This window comes from Nuphar pumila, chromosome 4, assembly GCF_984573655.1.
Source record: "Nuphar pumila chromosome 4, dmNupPumi1.hap1.1, whole genome shotgun sequence".
In the NCBI taxonomy this organism is placed as follows: Eukaryota; Viridiplantae; Streptophyta; class Magnoliopsida; order Nymphaeales; family Nymphaeaceae; genus Nuphar; species Nuphar pumila.
Window position 1 is genome coordinate 2,986,091 of NC_143252.1, and position 25,792 is coordinate 3,011,882.

At 37.3% G+C, this 25,792-nt stretch overlaps 2 protein-coding genes across 2 annotated transcripts; one reads left to right on the forward strand and one right to left on the reverse strand.

The window, feature by feature from the left end:
* Positions 1-8,547: 8,547 nt before the first annotated feature.
* On the forward strand, positions 8,548-9,081 carry LOC149839063 (putative invertase inhibitor). The gene has a single exon (XM_090003922.1). It carries the CDS (start codon positions 8,548-8,550, stop codon positions 9,079-9,081), a length of 534 nt encoding a protein of 177 aa, XP_089860048.1.
* A 1,596-nt stretch (positions 9,082-10,677) lies between these two features.
* On the reverse strand, positions 10,678-20,419 carry LOC149839064 (condensin-2 complex subunit H2-like). The gene is made up of 13 exons (XM_090003923.1): positions 20,248-20,419; positions 20,071-20,170; positions 15,292-15,395; positions 15,066-15,211; positions 14,459-14,894; positions 14,179-14,339; positions 13,927-14,100; positions 13,753-13,845; positions 11,680-11,781; positions 11,444-11,602; positions 11,177-11,349; positions 10,909-11,050; positions 10,678-10,818 (listed from the first exon to the last, which is right to left on the reverse strand). Exons 1-13 carry the CDS (start codon positions 20,417-20,419, stop codon positions 10,678-10,680), a joined length of 2,103 nt encoding a protein of 700 aa, XP_089860049.1.
* Positions 20,420-25,792: the final 5,373 nt, after the last annotated feature.

Genomic DNA, 25,792 nt, shown 5'->3' on the forward strand with positions numbered 1-25,792 from the left:
GATTCACTTATGATCTAAATGAGTCTTTTTACTTTACTATGAATTTCACTAGAATATAATAAGTTTTAGATCTATCTAAATTTTAAATGGATCTTACTTAAATAAATAGAATTTGGGTTCATTCGAGACCCAAATAAATTATATATATATATATATATATATAATAGTTTAGATTGGGTTTGGATTTGATGAGAGCTAAATAGGTCTCACAACCAACCTAATCCAATCACTTTCCCACCTAAACCCATCATCTCAATCGAATACATCTCATCCCACCAAATTCGTTTGACCTATCACGGTATTTGTATAGCCACAGACATAAAGCGGAAATGATTTATCCTATCGTGATTTGCCTTTACGAGCTTTGTCTATGTGAATGATATGTCCTATCATGATTTACACAATGATTGATTCATAAAAGACAGAAAAGAAAAATAATAAACAAATCGACATGATGTTTAAACTTAGTAAAGTACAAATCGAGGTAACTTCATAAATACAAATCGATTTACAACTTGATACCGATTTAAGTTTTATACTAAAACAATATTTTAGTAACAATTGCAAATCAATATGAGTGAATCGTGATATTACATATCGATATCGTTCAAACAAATCAGATTTTAGCAATTCAACTTGCAACATGGAGGGTATGACAATAGAGATGATTTTGAAAATGACTGCATTATTCGGTTCCAAGCACTGACATAATGTATTAAGAAGTTTTTAGGCTCTATAAATTGTCTCTATATCAATATGTTACATGTTATAAAAAAAATATAACATGTAACATATCGATATAGAGCCTCAATACCTCTCTAAGTCTCTAACATTGGGCAGCAGGATTAGCTGTGTTGTTTAGCGTGCAGTTCTAATCTCACTTTTTAGGCTTCACTCCTAAAACTAACTCCAAACTGCTGTAAAGAGTAATAAAAAAAAGTGCATGCTAATGACGCATGTGCTTTTTCTACAAAAGCGCGCACTTTATTTCACCTTGCTCTTTGAAGGCAAAGTGTATGCTTCAGTTTATAAAGGCTATTTTCGTTTTTCACTAGTGTTAAAAGTTAAAAAGCGAGTTAAGCGATAGGTCTCTTTAAATCAAGGTGTACACTTCAAAGCTTAAAAGGCGTGTGATTCACACACAATTATTCAAAATACAAGATTTCTTATAAAAAGTTAAATTTATGATATGAAAATTAATAACATGAACATTTGCATCACAATTGTGCCTAACCAACAAGAAAGAGCAAAGATAGTTGAAGGGCAGTCAGGTGCAGCACACACCTTTGGTGTGCAATGTGATTGCACCTGATCTACCCTCAAGGTTTGCTTAACCCCAACTTGCCTTCGAGAATAAAAAAGGAGAAAATTTCATGCTCGACTATGCTTGGCAAAAAAGAAAAGTGAAGAAAATTTTTTTATTTGAGGGTGAATATTTTTTTCCTTATTTTCAAAAATGGGCCTCAAGTTTTTGAGTTTCCTGATATGGGCTTCTACTTTCCTAGAAACTACCAAACAAAGGCCCACCCTTTAATGTTATATAATAACCTCTGTTATGTCTAGGGATGGCAATGGACTCAGGCGGGGTGGGGGACAAGGTCTCCACCACCACCCCATCTCAAAATCCGAACCTTCACCCCCCCCCCCCCATGGGTTTGGATTTTAACCTCCACCCCTGCCTTCATTTCTGTTTTATATTCTCCATCCCCGGTCCAAACAGGGGTGAGGCAGGGCGGGACCCCATTTTTCCTCGGTCCATTGCCATTTCTTATAAGGATTTGAGATGGGGCGGAATGGGACAAGGTGGGGATCAGGATGGGGCAAGGCGGGAATCAAGACAGGGTGGGGTGAGAAAAAGTGTAAGTCCATCTCCGCCTCTATCTTCGCACGATTTTTTATTTTAACCTTCATCCCTGCCTTCATTCTCGTTTCATGTCCTTCATCTCTGCCTTCATTCTCGTTTCATGTCCTTCCTGATTTTCTCAAGATTCTCAAATCCATTTCCTCAGAAAAGCAATCCAAATCTCAAAATTGATTTTCCCAAAGTTCAAGTTTTCCTGAGAATTCATTTTTCAATGAAAATTTCTGATTTCCAATGAAATTCAATGATTTTCTCAGGAATTCCATTTTCAAACACTTTTCCAATCATTTTCCAAGTACATTTCAATTTTTCAAGGCAAACATCATATTTCTCAAATTGCATCTTTTCAAAATTTCATAGCACATGCCTGATTCTCTGTGCATTCTAGGAAAATAGAGCACAATTTAGATAGTTTAACTTAGTCAAAGCACACATTTGATCCTTGGTTCAATTATCTTTGGTAAAGACGCCAGGAACAGTTGAACCTGTTACCGACAAGCGGATCTCATTCAATAGAATTTTTTCGTAAATTTTCAAAATGGAGGCGAGTAATTTTCAAAACTAATTTTCAAAACTTTGGTCGAGTTTGACTCACAAAATTATTTCTCTCTCTCGCAGAGGGAGGGGAAAGTTTTTTGCGATAATAACACTCATACACATCACGAGTCAATGTTGGTTGGTATGTATAGTTCCATAATGGTTAAGGTTACTTACTCAATATGTAGATAGAATGTGTACATGGATTTTCTTATTTTTTGTACAACAGTCCAACATAATCGTACGGATGATGGGTCTTCTCAGTCTGACACATGATGACTCATTGAAATAGTGTATATCGATAGTCGTCTGTAAATATTTCATTGTCACTTGTCCAATACTTATCTTATAAATAGTATATATCGATAGTCGATTGTTAATGTATATCAATTCATATGCAGCGCAATGTTTGTGCCACAAGAAGTGATTCGAGAAATTAAAAAGTCACTAATTCAACATTTTCCAGAATCGATCGCTCAATGAAAAGAGTACTCGAAGAAGGTGTTGGACAGATTATGCTCCTCATTCATGGTATACAATTGTTTATCATAGCTAATGTGTTTCATATTTAATTTTTTGTTATAGTCATGTATACTAACTTTCTGAAATTATTTGTAGGCTTCGAATCGCTTTGCAACTGCGAAGGAGAAGCAGGACGAGAGGCTAGTGTGGCAGAAGGTGGCTGCCAGTCGATTTGCCAACATGCTTCACAATATAAAGATTGCAGCAATAAAAGCAGCTGGTGGGATAGATGATCCAATACAGTGGAAGGGCCATGACCCTTCTACTATCAGGATAGATTATTGAGATGCAATGTAAGACAAGTGGGCGAGTCATGAATTTCAAAACTGCTCAGCAAAGGTTGCACCGAACCGAGCGAAGATGCCCGATGCCCATCTACACACAGGTGGTTCTAGAACTTTTGAGAGTCAGCAGAAGAAAATGGTAATTCATCAATATATATATATTGTCAAATTTATAAGTATTTCTGCATACTTTGTAATTGATTGTTTTATCATTTAACCTTGTAGGAAGCAAAAAAAAAGGCCATGTGCCTTACAATGATGTGTTTGTTGAAACACATAAACGTAAGAGCACGGGAGAGTTCGTATCAGAGAAGGTGAGAGCGATAATGGTATGTATTTAATGTATTAATAAACACTATAATATACAAGTTACCATGAATTACATTATCATAAACATTGTATTTCTTAATTATTAATTTATATTATAATGATTACTTTGTAGGAGTCATACGAGCAACAGATGGTAGAGCGATATGGTGATGACTCCACTCAGTATCCGCCTTTTGATTTTGCAACATGGGTGACTGCAACCAGTGAACCCAAAAAAGGTTGTGTGTTCGGGTTTGAGAGTAATATGAACACCACAACAGTCGTTGTCTCCTTCAGCCAGGGCTCTCAGAGTTCTCCCGCCAACATCAACTCTCAACATCCGATTGACCCTACTATTTCTTGGGATGATGTTCACCAGCTTCTTCACAACACAATGCATGACTTTTTACATGAAGTCATTCTCAACCTTGTCTATAATGAGTTGTGCAACTTTTTTTGGGACAAGGAAATTTTGTTTGCCTTCAACATGAGCTCTGGTACCCGTTAGGTACGTATAACATTTATTTCAATATATATCTAAAGTTTCATGTCATTAGTTTCATGTCGTTAGATTTCAATACATATATGCCTATCAACTCATAACCTCAACATATATATGCATTATTGAATAACTATTAAATTTATTTGACAGCCTTAGAACACATCTATGCATGATTGAATCACTATAATTTTTTTTTGACAATGTTGGAATACATATATACATGATTGAATCACTATGAAATTTTATTGATAGCATTAGAACATATGTATGCATGATTGAATCAGTATAAATTTTTTTTGACAATGTTGGAATACATATATGCATGATTGAATCACTATGAAATTTTATTGATAGCATTAAAACACATGTATGCATGATTGAATCACTATAAAAAAAATTTGACGGCCTTAGAACACATATATGCATGATTGAATCACTTTGAGTTTTTTTGACAGCCTTAGAACACATATATAAATGATTGAATCAGTATGAATTTTTTTTGACAACCTTAGAATACGTATAAGCATGATTTTATCACTATGAATTTTTTTTGACAACCTTAGAACACATATATGCATAATTAAATTACTACAAATTTTTTTTATAACCTTAGAATGCATATATGCCTGATTGAATCACTATAAAATTTTTTTAACAGCCTTAAACCATATATATGTATGATTGAATCACTATAAATTTCATTTGACAACCTTAGAATACATATATGCATGATTGAATCACTATAAAAAATTTTGACACCTTTAGAACACATATATGCATAATTGAATCACTATAAAAAATTTTTTGACACTGTTAGAACACATATATGCATGATTGAATCACTATAAAATTTTTATGATAGCCTTAGAACACATATATGCATGATTAAATCACTATGAATATTTTTTGACAACCTTAGAACATATATGCATGATCGAATCACCATAAACTTTTATTGACAGCCTTAGAACACATATATGCATGATTGAATCACTATGAAATTTATTTGACAGCCTTAGAACACATATATACATGATTGAATCATTATGAATTTTTTTTGACAGCCTAAGAACACATATATGCATGATTGAATCTCTATGAAATTTATTTAACAACCTTAAAACACATATATGCATGATTGAATCACTACAAATTTTTTTTAATAACCTTAGAATACATATATGCTTGATTGAATCACTATGAAATTTTCTTGACAACCTTATACCATATATATATATGATTGAATCACTATAAGTTTTATTTGACAACCTTAAAATACATATATGCATGATTGAATCACTATACATTTTTTTGACACCTTTAGAACACATATATGCATGATTGAATCACTATAAAATTTTTATGACAGCCTTAAAATACATATATACATGATTGAATCACTATGAATTTTTTTTTACAACCTTAGAACACATATGCATGATTGAATCACTATAATTTTTTTTTGACAACCTTAGAAGATATATATGCATGATCGAATCACTATAAACTTCTATTGACAGCCTTAGAACACATATATGCATGATTGAATCACTATGAAATTTATTTGACAACCTTAAAAAATATATATGCATGCTTGAATCACTATGACATGTTTTTGACAACCTTAGAACACATATCTGCATGATTGAATCACTATGATTTTTTTTTGTCAGCCTTAAAACAAATATATAAATGATTGAATCAGTATGAAATTTTTTTGATACCCTTAGAACACATATATGCATGATTGAATCACTATAAATTTTTTTTTGACAACCTTAGCACACATATATGCATGATTGAATCACTATGAAAAATGCTTGACTGCCTTATAACACATATATGCATGATTAAATCACTATGAAAGTTTTATGACAACCTTAGAACACATATGAGCATGATTTCATAACTATAAATTTTTTTTACAACCTCTGAATTTTGTTAATGTCCTTCACTTTATTGCTAATTTATGTGTCATTCAGCCATGTTACTTTGATTGCCTTAGATTAGGTACATTGCATATAATTTATTTTCTTATATTTTGTTTATCAATACTAACATTTTGGTTCTCTTGTAAGATGCTGGAGATGATCAGTGTAGAGGAGCTAATGGAGGCATGAATGGAGGGGTAGATTGAGACAATGAAGATGATGATGCTCTAAATCTTGGCGAGCAGTAGCTTCATGTGTTGAATTTATTTCACGTACTTGTTGTTTCAAACGAAACTCTTTGTATATGTTTACTTGTAACTAATTAGAACTTGGCGAGGATTATACTGGGTTGTTAAATTTGTTTCACTTATAACTTGTGTTAAATTTGTTTCACCTACTTTGTATATGTATATTTTATGTGTACTTTATTTTTTATATACATGTTATATAAATTGTATAACGAGAATTTTTTTCTCGATATACATATTTTAAACAACATTATTTTATTTTTCTTAAAATTTTGTGATGAATTATTGATGGATATTATCCGTCGCTAATATTCAGCGATGGATTTTTTTAAGAAATTCAGCCACAAAATGGCGACGGTATTTGGCGTTGAATAATATCTATCGCAAATTTAGCGATGAATTAAGGAGGGATATTTATCTATCTAAAAAACTGAATCAACTGATGTTTTGCGATGGAATATAATCTGTCGCTAAATTGGTGACGGAATTTAGAGACGGATACATATTCGTCGTTAAATTTTTGTAATGGATTAGCGACAGATATGTATTTGTCGTAAAACCAAATCAGTGCTTATTTAGTGATGGACTCGCGACGGATCATGGCATTCGCCAATGCATCACAAATTAGTGATGGAAGTAGCGACATATCAATTTTGTCGCTAATTAGCGACCAAAAAATTGAGATGGACACTATCTATCACTAATTAAGTCGTCGCCAATCTGTCGTTAAATAGTTCAGTGATGGATTTGAGATGAATTAGCGATGTATAGCATCCGTCGCTAATTCACATATTTCTTGTAGTGTTCCTCGCATATGTAACCAAGCATTCTTGTCAATAGATCCCAGTGTCCTATAAATATCTTTAATTTTCCAATCGTCGAAAAGCCAACATCCACCTGCAATAACAAAACAATGCCTTAGTGGCACTGACGACGACATACGTTCTTCAACAATAGCATGATGACATGGAAAGGTACTCACGACGCCTTAATGGCACTTGTTCGAATGTTTGTGCGTCATTGTTTTTTTCCATATTGCCTAACGAAAATGAAGAAGAAGAGAAGACTGTAAAACGAGATGACCAACAAATCCCCCTATGACGCCCACCAATGATTTAACCAGTCAATCAATTTATAGTTATCTCCAAGAGGTAGAAACGAACCCGTGAATGTTTTGTAACACAAGGCAGGAACGAGAAGGCGGCGATGTGTTGTAACACAAGCTAAAAACCAAGGCGGGAACCTGGACTTACGGGAATGTGCAAAGCTATTTATGGGAGGACATTTCCATCAAACGCATATCTATCTTACGGGAGGACATTTCTGTCAAACACATATCTATCTTTTTTATATGTTATTTATATTATAAAATCATCATGAGTAACATTGGCATATGAATTATCATGGGTCTCAAGATATTCCTCCGTACACCCCCGAACACACGAATTTGTCTTCAGGGGAGAACACACAACCCCCTCCCCTCGATGAGTATGCTAAGCATTGGCTTGAGCAAAGGGGGCGACACCCATGAGAATCTAACCTTGACCAACCATCTAGCAGCCAAGGCCTCATCCCACCAAGCTAACCGGTTGAAATTTGGAGCGTAGTGAGAGCAGTGAGAATATAAGAGACAGATGAGAAGGAAATTAGGGGGTGATTAACAGGCTGCAATTATCGAGCTCTTGCATTCAGCAAACAAGGTCTAGGTTTACTTATCCTTTCCAGAGTAGCCGTTACTCAGCTATAACTCTCTCATTGAATTCTCAAATATGGTGAGAATTCAACATGACATGAGGCTTTTTTTTATTCAATACTTGGATCCATATTTAAGATTCAATGCTTAAACCATCTTTGACTTATAGGTTTTGGATTCCATATGTGAGACCCAATGACTGCACTGGTTCGGTATCAAGATTCAACACAACCCCCCCCCCCCCCCCCCCCGAGGCTCAGAATGATTCACTTAAAAATCGGTATCAGCATTCACCTGAATCGTTGGCCAAACGAATCCATAGCCGATACTATTTTGAGAACATTGATCAACAGGTTTGATCCAGCGCCGCACGCAGAGACACACGCACGGTGGTAGTGGAGGAGAGGAACATGTCAAACGCGTTTGAACTGAACGGCTTACCGCATTGCTTGCACGTAAGACATCATCAACCAACTCTGAAAAACAACTTGACATCCCTTGATCACCGCATCTGTACCAAACAAACACCCCAAGATGATAAGCGCATAACAGAAACTTGCTAAATTTAAAGGGCCAGCATCTCAGCATATAACTCAGAGAATAATTAGTGCAGAAACAGGCACAGGGAAGAGAAGGCCCTCAAAGTCCGTGAGCAGAAAGATGGCTCACTCTCTTCTCCTGCTCCCCATTTCTCTCATCCTTCTTCTTTCCTACAATGTCGTCCCTTCTGTGTCTGACAACACGGCCTTCCTCCATCAGGTCTGCAACCGCATCACTCACAAAGAGCTGTGCCTCTCTTCATTGGGCGACGATCCTTCGATCAAGTCGGCGGGAGACGTGACCCAGCTTGCGATTCTAGCGGTCAAGGTGAGCGTAGCTCACGCCAAGGAGACGTACGCGCACATCGACAAGCTTCAGAAATCGACCGCGAACCCGCTCATGGAGCAGTCCCTCAGCGACTGCTTGGATGAGTACGCAGACGTGATCGAGCAGCTCGACGATTCGATTGCAGCGTTCCATACCAAGTCGTATGGGAACATCAACACTTGGGTGACCGCAGCCATGGCCGACGTGCAGACGTGCCAGCAGGGCTTCACACAACACAAGATAGACGAGGCGCTGGTGACGCGCAGGAATACCGTTCTCACCAAGCTCTGCACTAATGCCATTGACATCACCAAGCTTCTTCATTGAACTCTGCTGAGCTCTTCCTTTATATGGGATTCCTTTTATTGATCTTTGCTCCTAAGGTTGTATATCTTGTGTTCTGTGATCCAAAATTCCATAATTGATAAAAAGATTATGATTATTGAGGCTTTCACAGTAGGGGTGTCAACGGGTCTTGTTTGGTTCGGACTCAGGTGGAACCAGACTTGGACCTGATTTTCGGGTATGGTATCAGGTCCGGACCCAGGTCTAATCACGTTCACTATAAGAAAAACATACCCAGACCTGATAAGAAACTACATGAACCATACCTCGTAAAACCATATTTTTTTTTTATCATTTTTACATTGAAAATTGGGGGTCTAAATCGGAACTCGGGTTGGGTCCAAGTCTGGCATAAAATTTAACAAATTATACCTGGGTCCATGTATTAATCGGATCTTTGAATCTGGACCCAGATCTTATTATTAATCACCATACCCGGACCCTAAAGGGTTTGGCTCGGGTCGGGCCCGGGTAAACCCAACCCGTTGACACCCTTATTTCACAGACATGCATGGGCTAAGTGACACCTTATTTTCATAGGTAGGCAGGGCATGGACCTTTGTGAGGTCCAAACCCAAACCCCACTGTCCAAGATCGAACGACGTTTACAATTTAGATATCATGCCCTATGAAATAATAGTATTCGCTACCCTCAGGCAATATGGTCCGTATCGTTTCGAATGGGCTCGAATTGTACAGAATCCGCACAAATTGCATACAAAACGACCCGAACCAGCTAACTTTCAAATAAATAAAAAAATGGTCAAAATAGTTTTTAACATTTTTAAATATTATTTCAATATTTTGTTAACACGTGACTTTTTGTGGTTAAAGGTTGGCCGATTCAAAACGATTAAGCCCTAAATCCGATTCGCCCGGTCCCAGTATCGATTTGACGGTCGGATTCAAGGTCCAAGACGATTCTTACAGCATTGCGCTCATCGATAAGGAACCCTTCAACGACAAACTCTAATTTTTTTTTCATAAATTTTAAATTATTATTATTTTTTTTACATAGTTGACAGTACAGATGTTATCTACGTGTTTGATTTAATAGAAACAGACACTCTGAATGCCATGCTTTCAAGGATTGAAAAACCAATGGCCTACAAACCCAATTTTCAATATTAAAAAGAACCATATTTTTACGTAGAAAAAATATGATCCAAGGGACGATTCTTACCATTTTAATTATGTTGAAGATACCATTGGTCGAAAACAACTTTCCCCTTTGAGTTGCAACTAATAGGTTCCTTACCTATGAGGGTAGTAGCAAATATTATCCCTTATTTATCAAGTATAAGCAAAGGAACCCACAAGGGCTCCGCTCATCTGGTAGCAGCAACTTTTGAATATCACCAAGTTGACACTTACTGGTTTAAGGGGGACCGTGGCAAGCATGAACCTTGTGAATCTTGTTCCATTTGTCTCTTTAGCATTTAAATCAATAAAATCTGATGACACTTGTAGCTCATAGATTACAACAATTGTTTTCCTTATAAAGAAAATGAATTAATTTGTATGGCATCAAAGCAAAGGAAACAAGTTGACTGCTGGAAAACAAAGAGGATGAGAAACTCAAACATCCACATGAATCCACCAGTCATGAGAGTCCAGAAAATGAACATGTTTCTTTAACTTCCATCTTTTAGAATACATTACATACCAGTTCAACTGAATTACAGATGCAAGGCAGCACAAAGAATCAGGAAAAAATCCCTGATACATATTACATTACATGCAGTGAAAACAAAAGGATTAAGAAAATGTTAATTCTAAGCTAATGAAAGGACTCGTTGCATGGCCTACATGTGCACCTACACCTCTAAGACTGCGGTTAGTTGACATGGTGTACAACAAGTGGTTGGGGTAATCTAGCAAAGGCAATAGTTTTAATAAACTGGCTTCTGCGTCTTCTCTTGCCTTCCGGGGTACACCTGATGCCCCACCCCTTTCCAGTTTTACAGGAGAACTTGTCACTGGAAGGAGATAGTTTTTTTGGTGATGTTAGTACTGTTGCTGAGTTCTCATTTGTGAAATGGCTCTGTTCATCCAATTTTTTTTCGGAGAAATCAACCTTTTCTTTTTTGTGTCATGCTTTCCAGCCATGGAAGGGGCCCTGTACTTGAGCATTTCTTCATGCCTTCTGTTATTCGAGAGCAGTCTCACGTAGAAGGGGTTTACTGCTGTAAAACACGCAAATTCATTGCTTGATGTTCCTCTTTCCACTGCAACATTACCATTATTCACCTGAAAAAGAAAAGTAGCATTTAACAGCAGAATTTTTTTTATCAGGTAACATGCTGTAAGCTGGGTTAGAATGAGCTTAGAGTAAGAGAATTACTAGCTGAAGAAGTGCCGAGAACGTCCGAGCAATTTCGTACTTTGGCTGACCACCTACCAGGTCAGCAAATGACCTGCTGCCTCGAGAATCTGTTGCTGACGACAATCGGACCATGAATTTTTCTCCATATTCATGAATATCAAAATGAAGGTGCGACTCCTGCTTACCGATAAAGAAGATATAGAAGACTGTCAAATATCACTCTGAACAAGGACACCAACCACAGTAACAAATACCTGTTCTTCCAAGCTATGCTTGATTCTCTGCTTCCATGTAGAAACATGGGCGGCTAATTCTGTCTGCTTTTCAGCTTCAGCTATGGTGGCCAGAAGGGCATCCTTGATAAGAAGAGAAAGACATAGTTAACTTGATATCCTTACAACAACAACAACTACGCCTTCATCCCAAAATAACTTGATATCCTTAAATAGAAAAATATCAAAGCAATTGAAATTTGAAAATAATACAAAGAGCTCAACCAACAAAATGCTCCAATTTCATGCTGCTAGAAGAAAGTTACCACTTGGGTAATGCTGATAGAAAAGGTACTCTTTTTTTTTTAACAAAAGGTGAATTTATTATGTAAAGCATGGGGACAAGAAGACATCCATGTTAAAAAGAGCATGAAGATGATAGGGATCAAGTCTGATGATGCCCCTCAAAATCCCAGCTAGGCAATTTAATTGATACACAAGCAACAAGTTCCAACCTAAGAAGACTGTAAATAAGATAGGAGGGCACGCTAACATCTTCAAAGGCCTTATTATTCCTCTAGAGGGAGTGTTACTGCAAAAGGAAGGTCCCATCACCCCCATGGGACCTTGTTTTCATAACAAATGGGGGTCAAGAGAAGAAGAATAGGAGGGAGGGGGCCTTTCCGAGCTGAAGCGTCCACTTCCATTTGCCAAAAAGGTGCTTTTTTTCCATGGAAAAGCCTTTTCTATGGCACACAAATAGCCCCTTTTGAATGTGCAGTAAGAAGTCGCTGGGTTAATCTTATCATGGAGAAAATGTTGAAGGCCCCCACTCTGACTCCCCCCCCCCCCCCCCCCCCCCCCCGACTTTTTCACCTTAAAAAAAGGGAGGAAAACTCCCGCCAATGCAAAAAACAGGGTTTTCTCCCTTGTTTGATACAGCCTGCAGGCCCCTAAAATCAGGGATTTTTTATCCCTGCATTCAAACGCACCCTTGGGGAAGATTTTGTTGATAGTTGATACTTGATACCCTTTTCAACAATAAAATAAGGGCCCAAATTCCTTCGCAATGATCTCCGAACTTTGACTTGAATCTTTTTATGCTACATAGAAAACTTACTAAACCTGAACCTCGTGTATCAACACAATGCGACATTGATGTGGACATCCAACATGCTGCTGCTCTTCACAAACAAACTGAGACACATAAACCGGTCTGAAACAAACTCAACACCTTGCCCATGTACTTGGTCTGTGTTTCTTTATAATCATGAACCCTTATTTTTCCATCATTTACTGCTTTATTCTATAATTTGTCATAGATATTCATATTTACATATTTTGATGATATTAGCCTTTTGATTACCAACTTCTAATTGTGCAATAGAAAAATGAAGCCTTAAATGAGTATGTATGTGTCCTATTTCTTATAAATTTGACATGCTGCTAAATATGTGTTGTGACCATGTCTATATTACACAGTTCCTCCTCAATGCCCACCACAACTGACAGGACACCAAGGATAGGAACTAGGAAGGTACCAATACTAAGGCTTAGTTGTAATGACAAACTTGAAGGGCGTTTATTGGGATCCATATACAATACAAACAATATATCTGGGCATGTATATGTTTCATCAGGCTTGAACAACATCAGTTTGCTTATTGAAAAAAGTGTCCCATTTCCCACAGCTGTGCGCTGTTCCAGTCCCTTCAACCTTGTGTGCCCTAAACATAAGAACAATAGAAGCTCAGTGTCTCCAGCCAACTCTACAGATTGATCTACACCATATTTGACAAGTTGATGATAAACCTCACTGGCCCATTATTGCTGGTTATAACAAATATTACAGACACCTTCACAAAATTTAACTCAAATGCATCATTGATATAGAAAAATATGAAGACTAATATTCTTATTTTTTCGGAAAGCAAGGTATACTCAAAATTAATCCATATTCCTACCTAACAGGACATCAGAAAAATTTAAAAATTACACACTATAAGGGACATCAATTAGATTATTAAGTACTAAATATGGGAAACCAAAAACGATAAATACCATCAATAACCCAATATAACAAAAATGTAAGTGTCTTCCTAGGATTAAAATTACCAGATGAGAATGACACAATTCTTCAAGGTTTGCAGTAGCATTTAGGTCTTCATTTACATTGGAATCGGTATTGTTTGTCCCACAAACATTGTCCTATAGCACATAAGCACATAACAGAAGAGGTCAATGCCCCACATGCATAGCATTTGACAATTAAACTCCAAACAAGCTCACCACTCCAGAGAATGCAGCAGCATCGGTATCCATGTAAGTGTCATGAAACAACCCAGCATCAGCCTCTTCAAAGTCATGTAGATCATTCACATAATCATGATCGTCATTACAATTGATAGGGTCAGCAAAAGCACCTGAAGCTTCATGTATACCAGAAATAAGAGATTGTCTAAGCTGAAACGCAAGAAAAGCATCAGTAAACAATGAAAGCACCAAACTTCTACACATCACAAGAAACAACTCAAAGTAGACCTTCTGATAAGGGAGAGGAGATTGAGTTGTCCGCAATCTTTCCACAGCATCCACTGCATCTGCAAATTCTGGACTTATTGATCCATGTAGTCTAGCATGAGGAAATCGTGCCAAACCAATATTCTGCTTAGCAGAGGACTTCAATCGGCACACAAAGTTTGCTGCAAAGTAATTGCAAGTAAACATTCAAGCTCTACAATATAAATAGTAAGAGATAGCAAGAACGATGGCAGTTATGCTAAATTGATGACTGAAGCAAGAGCAAGGAACATTGATAGACCTTTTTTGAATGGCTTAATTTTCAATGTTCCAGGTTCATGGGGATTCAACGGCGCCCATGGATCATCATCTAAATCTTCTTCTAAATCTGAACAACCTCCGGATATGCCTTCTCCAGCATATGTGGAGTTATCTGGAAATTCATGACTAAATTGTGGTCCAGGCCCAATATCATTATTTTCTTCAAAATTGCAGTTGCCTCCTGCAGCTTCATTCATCTCAACATCACCTTTTCCAAGCCCTGATTTATGTGCAGTCCCAGATCTTATTGATGGAGATTGAAAGAAACTTCGATGAGACTTACACCTTGCTGAGCTGCCTCTCTGGTTTGATGTTTGAGGATTTGAACATACATTGGCCTTTAAAAAATTATCAATAGCCTCCGCATCCCAAGGGTCCAATAGGAGAAAATCCCGATGAAGACTGCTGACGGCTATCTGTGATCAAAGTTTAACTACTTTAACAATATGTATGAAAGAAAAATTCAAGCAATACACAAAAACTGCTGATGTCTATCTGTGATCACACATCACAGTTTAACTACTAAAACAATACGTATAAAAGAAATTATCAAGCAGTACTCCAAGCAAGGCACAAACTCAACCTACCTGATAAGATGCCAATTCTCCGACATCACCTGTAGCATCCAGACAATCGCCTTCCAACACAAGCAAGCTCAAAGGTGGCTTGACTGAATGACTAAATGAAAGATCATCATTATCTAAATTATCATCCAGGTCGATATTGGTTTCAACTGCCAAATGAAAAATGTTAAGCCAGACCGGATGATCCAAGCAAAACAAAAACTGGCATAAATTATAGTTATTTTTTTACCCTGGACATCATCCAAGCTCAAAAATTCCTCATTATCATCATCAACTATTGCGTCAGCATCAGTTCCATCTGGTTGAATTGAACTCTTTTCTTGAACATCCTGTCTGTTCAAGATGCCAAAAATAGTAAATGCCAACTGACATTTGAATTCTACTCATTTCACTATATAAAAAGACTACACACCAATACCTACCTCAGCAGCCTTAACCATGCACAAGATGAAGCAACAAACATGCAGTGCAGCAGAAACATGGGAAGATTCTCATACAATAAATGACCTATGAGCAAGCACTACACAAGACATTTCTTCCTCGGATGAAAGAAAAGTATCACATGATTATGCATGATTGATGGAGAACAAAGGTCCCATGATTTTCTGCTGCTGCATTCAAAATTGTAACTGATCTTTTCCAATAAGCCTCCTTTTTTTCTGTCATCATAAAAGGTTGAAATTCGACAAATTTGGTAGAAATTGCAAACTTATTCTAAACAGATATGACACACAAAATAATGTTTACTACAAACAACAAAAGTAACAAGAGAACATGCATTGACCTCAAATACCCACTTTTCATGTATCAAATTCATACATCACAAATCACATATATGAACTACAAGCACTCATTATATGGACCTAATGCATGTATATGATCATAACTGGGTGCAACTTTTAATGATAGAATACTTGAAACCAAGGTTGTAAGTATCGTATTGTTACCTTTATCGGTCAGGCCCAAAGTAACACTGTATCGTATCGTATTCTAAATTTTTAATAAAAAAATTCAAAAAATTCCAAAAAAATAGAAAAATCATAAAAAATAGCAAAAAAATCTAAAAAAATTATATCACATAAAACAATGATGAATTGCACAAAATACAACCATAAAATCACATATGAAGGCAACTACATAATTTAAATTAATAACAAACCATGCAACTGATAACTGGCATTATAAATAAAAGGCAACTACATAATTTAAATTTTAACTACAATTAAAGCCTTAACTAATATTATTAAATTCACATCCAAGTTATACTAAAATGTCATAAGTAATAATTAAACTACTAAGAGTTCAAGATAACTATAAATATTACATTTAACCAATATCTTACATATCAATCTTCATCTCTAAAATTCTAAAATATAACATCTTACGTACCAATCTTCATCTCCAAAGTTTTATACTATAAAGATCCTAAAATTAAACCATCTTTTAAAGCCTATTTGCCAAACATTAAGACAATATTTCCTCAATGTCGCATCCAACTGCCGCACGATGATCTCTTTATCTTCAACCATCTTTTTGGCAATTGGGTCATCGTCATCATCTTCATAATTTGAAACAATGGTTGGAAGTCCTTTGTCTTTGCATTTTTATAAAATTCATTTTCGAATTTCTTCTAGTTCAACAATAACATCAGCACGAAAAGTAGCAAGAATAGATGGAGAATCACATGGATGTACACTTTGATTTTGACCTGCAATATGTTGCTTAAATCTATGCAGTTCACCTCTAATAATAGCATCATAAAACAGACATTTCAAATTCAATGGTGACCCTAGTCGTGGTATATCATCAATGCTTCTGCATATTACCATGCAAAATCATCTCTATGACGTGAACGTGAAAACAACATCAAAGAATTCAAAATAAAACATAACCTATTAAAAAACTCAATAAGAAGCAAATAATAAGAATCACCAGGCACACCTTTTCAAATACACACATTTTCACAAAAACATCAATAAGAAGCAACGAATAGGGATTTTTGTACCGTAACCCACTCGAAGGCCTTTTAAACCCAAAATGAAAAAAGACAACTTTCGGCTTTTTTGAGTGCACCAATATTGTATCATAAGATACAACACGATACATGGGTATATCATATAATACACCTGATACGGCTACAATACACACTCATATCGCGATATGAGTGTGTATCGTATCACAAAACCCGAAACCAACAATATGTATCATATTGTATCGTACGATACATACAACCATGATTAAAAAACAAAACATAACACTTCCAATCTATATCATGGAAAATGCCCACAAAATCAAAACAATGGAAACAAGTATTGTTTGGAGGGCCAGTAGATCCAGCCTCTCATATGTCATGTATCAAACACGTAAACATACAGTGAACTTTTCTTTACATGAAAATGACTTTAGAAGTGAAAGCAACACAATAAAAAGGGAACCATAGAACAACAAAAGACAGTAAACAACTGGAAAGATAGCAGCTATTATATGCTTGGCAGCTATGTCATAGGGATTCGGCCAGACAGGTGCCGCACCCGCGTCGACGCAACGCGGGTGCGGGTGCAGCACCCAGTGTGGTCAACCCAACCCTAGGTGCGGTCAATGCACCCAGGGTCATTTTGGTCCATTTTTTGGATTTTCTTTTTTAAATTGCCCTATGAAACCTCGTGGAAGCGTGGAAGGAGACAACATGGAGCCCTCGACTCGGTGACTGCCATGGAGCCCTCACCTTCATCCTCTTCTTTGTCGTTTTACCTTACTGGTTGGACGCCACCATCGATCGCCGGTCCAGCTAGACTCGACCTTGCCAACGAGGTGCGGTTACGAGGGGCCACCATCATTGGATGGGGCGATTCGCTATTCCCAATGTGGTGCCATTGGCTGGAGCCACCCAGGAGATTATCATGCCCTCTCAACTTCCTTTTCTGAGAGCCAATGAGAGGCAAAGTAGCCCCTTAAATAGAAGAGTCATTATTGAATATTATGTGGATACTCTCAATATTATTGACAACAAGGTTGGCAATGCTCTCTTTTTTGATAACGTGTGAGACTGCCCTTTATTGCCCTCTCCCTATCACCAACGATTTCAAGGCATTTAAATGGCCTCTCACGCATGATTGGTTGGATCTTCACATGGCCCCACTATTACTATTGTTGATTCAGACCATGGTCGCCAGTTGAGGAAGCGATACGGGAAGCGGGAGCGGGAAGCGAGGCACTTTCAAAATTTTAGGAAGCGGGGAAGCGTGGGACCACTTAGGAGCGATTCGGGAAGCGTCTCGGAAGCGACCTAGGAAGCGTCTCGGAAGCGACCTAGGAAGCGTCTCGGAAGTGAGGGGGAAGCGAAAAAAATAAAAATAAAAAATAAAAAATACAAAAAATTTGAAAAAACAGGGGAAGCGAGGGGGAAGCGTGGGGGAAGCGAGGGGGAAGCGTGGGGGAAGCGTTGGGGAAGCGATGGGGAAGCGTGGGGGAAGCGCGCTTCCCATTAAAGGGAAGCGCGTCCCCCATTAAAGGGAAACGCGTCCCCCATTAAAGGGAAGCGCGCTTCCCAAAAAAGGGGGACGCTTCCCCCCACGCTTCGGAAGCGCGACGTTTCGCGCTTCCGAAGCGCGCTTCGGGGAAGCGCGCTTCCCCTTTTAGCTAGGCGCTTCCGGTAACTCTGATTCAGACCCATAATGTGTAACGGTTCTAAACCCTCTTTATGAAGTTCATCCGAACCCAGAACTTGAAGTGGGCCCAGACCCAGTACTTGAAGCTGGCTCGGACCCAGTACCTAAAGTAGATCCTGACCCGGTTTCTCAAACTGGACATGACAGGCCAGATTTGCCCAACTCTTTTGGGTCGACCGGAGCCAACCTGCCCCATGACTTGGATGCTCACCACCACCTTCTTCAAGGTGGCATTGAAGGGGTGCCTCCTCCCTGTACGTTTGACCAGCACCGGGGGGAACCCCGGGACCCCCCTTCTATATATATATATATATATATATATATATATATATATATATATATATATATATATATATATATATATATATATATATATAAATTTTTGCCGCACCCCCACACCCAAGGTTTTTGAAAGTGCCGCACCCGCACCCGCACCCGCACACATGTGACATAGCTTGGCAGTAAAACTTGTATAGAAATTTCAAAACTCCTCTACTCGGGAACCAGACCCATATTTCAAAACAAGACGTTTTAGGATCCATGACCTGAAGTCATTTTTATGGTCAGGAAGCATATAGACGCTTTTTTAACATTGCTTCCAAAAAGTTTTGACATACAAAAGAGTAGAAGTCCAAGATGAAGCTAACAAATTAAAGTCTCTTCATCAATTCATGCACTAAACTTCAATACTAAACTTTCAATTTGATGAAAATGAGGAAAGCATATTCTATACATAACAAACCATAAAATCCTTCTTTCATGGCTCCAACTAGATTACTCTCTTTTCCATGCTTCGAAAGGCCATTTAGGCTGTCTTTTCTGATAACAGCCACGTCACAGTGTTGCCGCTTCCCCCCAGCACCAAATGCCACAGTTAGCCAATAAGCCGAGAATATTGACGGGGATGTTGGGCTATTAGCCCTTGTTTCTTTAGCCTAAACCCCAAGGAGATGTAACAGTCGTCTATATGAAACATTCAACGGAAGAGATGAATACTGAAATTCCACAGGGCAGTGATGTGACTATTTTAGCATAAGTTGAACCTAACAAATTCCAACTTATCTGAGCAAAAGGAACAACCAATTGATGGGTATATGAAAAAGAATACTTGACTTAGACGTACAACTAAAAAGGGAGGATTCACCAGCCACATTGATACTTTTGAAGTTTGATCCATAATTTAAATAAAAACAAGAATTTAACAAACGATGAAGAGAAGAAAATCAGGGTATTTTACTCAAAAAAGAAAGGTGGTGCAAGTAACACCAAACAAAAACTTACCGTCAGAATGACCAAAAACAAAAGAATAACAAGAAAAACAAGAGAAAGAAAAGCCGAACCTCTTCAGGGAAATGAACTCGAGGGCATGTAGAACCAGCGAATACAAGTACTCCACCTTCCTGCTGTATATCTGGATCGAACCCTGCAGCAGCAACGCAGCTGCAGAAAGGAATCACCATCATTTAGACGAATTCCGAAAAAACACAAAATCAAACTGAACCGAAGAAGATCCCAACCTTCGGCGAAGTTAACGGCATGACGGCCATCGTTGCCCAGCTCGCCCGAGGAGCAGATCTCGAGGAGGTACTCTTCGAGTTGCTTGGCGACGTCTAGGGCCCAATTGGACTCGAGGTCGCGGTTGGGTTGTAGGATGTGGAAGCGGCCCTCGTTCTTCTCCCTCTCGTTCATAGCTACCGACGGAGAGCGCTATCTTTCCGCCATGCGATCCGCACAGGTCGTAAAGAGGGCACAAATCGAAACCCTAGGGAGAAAAGATGCAGCGAGAATGGGGAAAAGCCCTACGGAGACAGAATGAAGAGGAAAGGAGATCCGGAAACCCAAGGGCGCAAGAAGAAGGGAGATAAACACCAGGAACTGGAAGCAAGAAGAAGCCTTAAGAAAGACCGTTGGACCAGAGAGAGAGAGACTCAAATCGCGAGTTCTGGATTTTGTTTGCGATCGTTTTCCCGCTCTCTCTCTCTCTCTCTCTTCCGAATGGGTCCGAATCCCCTGAACAGGGCCATCAAGGGTTCGGGTCAGGGCCGGTCAGGGTTGACTCGGACCCGCCCATATATCTAATAACCGGGTTTGGGCCTTGTCGGGTCACGAAAATAAAATCCCAAACCGAGACCTACATAATTAAAAAAAAATATTTATATTAAAAATACAAAGAAATACTCATATCAGGTTGGGTAACCGGCAAAAATCATGACCCAGCCTGCATGTTGCATGGGTTAAGTTAGGGTTGATCCAAATATTATTCGGGTCAGCACTTTCTACCCATACCCAGGAATTTGGGGTCAGGTCAGGTACCCGGTACAAACTGCACCCGTTGATGGCCCTATCTGTGAGATAATCAGATAATCTGGGAAAAGGTTGGAAACAAGTCTTAAAAGCAGATAAAAAAGGTACAAGCGAAATTAGATTTTATTTGGATTTGAACATAGTTCCAACAAAAAATTGTAACCCAATCTACATATGAAAATGTCCCATGAATGGAATTGGATTGTTTGCCAGGGTAGAATTGGTGATGCGATCAAACTATATCCATTTGCACCCGTAGGTGAGAATAGCGGGATGTCAAATTAGATTTTATCTCATATCCAACAAAATTGTATTCCGTTTAATTGCATTTGGTAAGCCAAAACCATATCCAATTATATTCAGATGTGGATATAGTTTTGATTTTCTTTTACCGAATCTGATAAATATTCTAATTTGATAGATATGTAAAAATATGAACATAATTTATACAAATTCCTCTAAAGATCTAAATAAGCAAAAAAAAACATAAATCAAAATAATGTAAGTTTTTTTAGATGAACATAACTACAAAAGTCTTACAATTTAATTATCATTCAAGCATTTAAAAGCAACTATCACTTAATAACAATACCTCACATAAAACAAAACAAATAAAAATGCATGAACCATAGTGACAAACGTTTTTATCGTCAATTTTTCATTTTTTCAAAAACTCGCGAGAAATTGAACAAAATCCACAAAATCTCGGTAATAAAAAATTAATTAAAAAATATATAAAATATTTTTTATAAGAAAATATTAATAAAAATTATTTAAAAATAAAAATACATGATTTTTTCACGATAAATAGTCGTTTAAAACATAAATACAACAACAACAACAACTACGCCTTCATCCCAAAACAATTGGGGTCGGCGATATGAACCAACAAAGAAAATCATTCTGGGTCTTCCACATGAATCCTTCTCCTCCATTCATTTCTATCCAATGCCATGTCCTCGGTGAGGTTCAAAGCATTCATATCCTTTCCTATCACCTCCATCCATGTCTTCCTAGGCCTACCCCGACCTCTTTTAACTAATATATTTTCCCATTTCTCCATCCTTCTAACTGGAGCATCATTAGGCCTTCGTCGAATATGTCCAAACCACCATAAACGATTCTCTCTCATCTAATTTTCAATGGGTGCAACGCCTACCTTCTTACGTATCTCCTCATTCCGAATCTTATCTTTTATTGTATTTTCACACATTCATCTCAGCATACGCATTTCAGCTACACTCATTTTTTGAATATGATGTCTCTTGGCAGCCCAACATTCCGTACCATATAGTAAAGCGGGCCTAATAGTCGTCCTATAAAACTTTCCCTTCAACCACAATGGCATTCTACGATCGCACAACACTCCAGTTGTACTCTTCCATTTCATCCACCCAACCTTTATCTTATGATTTACATCTCCATCAATTTCTCCATACTTTTCAATGATAGATCCCAAATATTTGAAAGAATCATCCACTGGTATTTCTTGCTCACCAAGCTTCACTACACTCCCATCTCTATTTCGTTGCTTACTAAATCGACATTCTATGTATTCTGTCTTACTCTTACTCAACTTAAAACCTCTTGCTTCCAATGTCTGTCTCCATAATTTTAACTTAGCATTAACCCCAGCTCTAGACTCATCAATCAAAATAATATCATCAGCAAACAACATACACTACGACATATTTTCTTGAATTGATCTCGTAAGCTCATCCATCACTATAGCAAATAGGAAAGGGCTTAAAGCAGATCCTTGATGTAACCCAACTGTTATTGGAAAATTGGTTGTCACCCCTCCATAAGTGCGAACATTGGTTACTACTCCTTCATAGATATCGTTAATTATACTAATGTACTTGAGAGAAACACCTTTCTTCATCATTGTCCACCAGAGAACGTCCCTAGGTACTCTATAAGCCTTCTCCAAATCAATAAAAACCATATGCAAATCTTTGTTCCTCTCTCTATTTCTCTCAATAAGTTGTCTAAGAAGATGTATAGCTTCCATAGTAGATCTTCCAGGCATAAAACCAAATTGATTCTCCGATATCATGACAACCTTCCTCAACCTAGACTCAATCACCCTCTCCTAAAGTTTCATAGTATGACTCATGAGTTTTATACCACGATAGTTTGTGCAATCTTGTATATCACCCTTATTTTTATATAGAGGCACCAAAGTACTCTTCCTCCACTCATTAGGCATCTTATTTGTCCGTCAAATCTTGTTAAAAAGATTTGTCAACCATTCTAAACCTTTCTCTCCCAAGCATTTCCAAGCCTCGATAGGTATACCATCTAGGCCAACTGCCCTTCTTGATTTCATTTTCTTCAAAGCCTCTGCAATTTCTTTCTTTTGAATCTTGCGCATGAAGTCACGATTCATCTCATGAAAAGGAATGGAAAAGTCTCCAAGATCCTGAGCATGACTTTCATTAAATAGCTTATCAAAATAATCTTTTCATCTCTCCTTAATCTCCTCATCTTTGACTAAAACCCTTTGTGTTTCATCTTTGATACATCTAACCATACCCAGATCCCTCGATTTCCTATCTCTCATTTTTGCAATCCTATAAATATCCTTTTCACCCTCTTTGGTATCCAACTTGTCATAGACCTCCTTATATACCTTATCTCTCGCGTTCCGAACTACTTTTTTAGCTTCCTTCTTTGCTATCATATACTTCTCCAAATTCTCATTATCACGACTTTTACTTAGATTTCTATAACACTCTCTTTTAACCTTAATAGCTAATTCGACATCCTCGTTCCACCACGATATATCCTTACCTAGCGGTGCACCGCCTTTAGACTCACCCAATACCTCCTTAGCCACCTTTCTCATGCCACTCGCTATCTTATTCCACATAGATTCTGAATCCTCCTCGAGACACCAATCAACTTCCTTAACTACCCGCTCTACAAACATTCCTTGTTTAGCTCCTTTCAGTGCCCACCACTTAATTCTAGGATCTATCCTATGTCTATCCCTTTTGCGGCATTGTCTAATTCTAAGATCTAAAATTAAGACTCTATGTTGTGTAGCTACACTTTCTCCCGGTATAACCTTACAATCGATGCAACAACCCCTATCTCTCTTTTTAAGTAGGAAAAAATCTATCTGACTCGTATTAACCCCACTTTTAAATGTTACTAGGTGAGACTCCCTCTTTCTAAACCAAGTGTTTGCTAAGATCATATCATAGGACAGACCAAAATCTAAAATTCTTTCTCCACTATCGTTTCTTTCTCCTATACCATAGCCTCCATGGATACTCTCAAATCCATCCCTACTAATGCCTACATGCCCATTAATCGTTTAAAACATAAATATCGCATTTAAATCGCAGAATTTATGTTTTTCATCAATCTCACGAGAAATTATCGTTTTAAACTTTCAGGCAATTTCTTGCGATATTATAGCGAGATTTTCATAAATCTCACGATATTTGTCACACTGACATGAACTAATGCAAGGCAGCAAGTATGCATGATTCTAATGCAAATACATAAATAAATTATTAAGTTATTATCATAGTTTTTTTTTTGAATGCATGTCCCTATTAAATGCATGCAAATTTAGTTACACTTTTTATTAAAACCCATAGATACTCAAAACAGGTACAATAAATTCTTGAAGTTTAAGATAAGTTCTTAATTGTAACTTAACACACAATTTTTATTTTATTACTGGATTTCACACTTATTCTTTGATCAATATCATGAATCAACACCATCCGTCGAAACATTATAAATCAATACCTAATGTCAGGACACTAGAAAAATCAATAACCAATGATGTCACTTTCTTGTTATACCAATAATAATAGTTGTATCTACAACACTACCCTAAGGCAAAGTGACTGAAAAGTCCTTAAAACCATGACCAGAAAGTGAACCATCATTTCGGGTTCAAGGGCACAATCGCTCATGGAGTTTTAGTATCCTCACAGTTTTCCCAAAACCGCCATCCAAGATTCTCACATTGTGGAATTGACAACTAGAAAGAAAAAAATAAATTATATTGTTTATCTTTTTTATCTATTTAACAATAATAATTTTAAAAAAAAAAAATGTTTTGCAAATCAACATACAAAACACAACATGAAACCTTGGCATGTTAAAAAAAACAATCTAATTAATTTAGAAAGCCAATAATTTCAAAAGTGAATTTTGCAATGCATCACACTAATCTTTAAGCTACACATGCTCTTGGCCTACATTGCTTGTAGTGGTTCACATCTTAAGCAAAATTCTCAGTGAACATGCACACACACAGTTGTTCAAAACATGTCCATAATGCACATTCATTTACACACAACAAGAATGTACATATAAAATAATTTGCATACATATGCGAAGAGATGCTTGCAACATACATTTTAATGATCCAATTTATGCATAAGCTCTGAAACATGCACATGATCATATTTATGCAAACAACAAAATGCATTTCAAAAATTTCAATGCGTATGACATACACCACTATAAGTTAATTAAATAAAAAATCATATATATCTATAAGTCCAAAAGAGTGCATACATCAATATTAAATGTGTACCTGATCAAATTCGTGTACTAGTCAACTATAAAGAAATCGCTTATCGAGCCAACAACCAAGGTTGATCCATAAACTTGCACAAAATCACATACGTCGGTCGATCAATAATGAAATTACATATTTCCAGCATATTGGTTGATCCTTATACATGATCAAAATCATGTATATGGGTCAACCAAACCCTTCATACC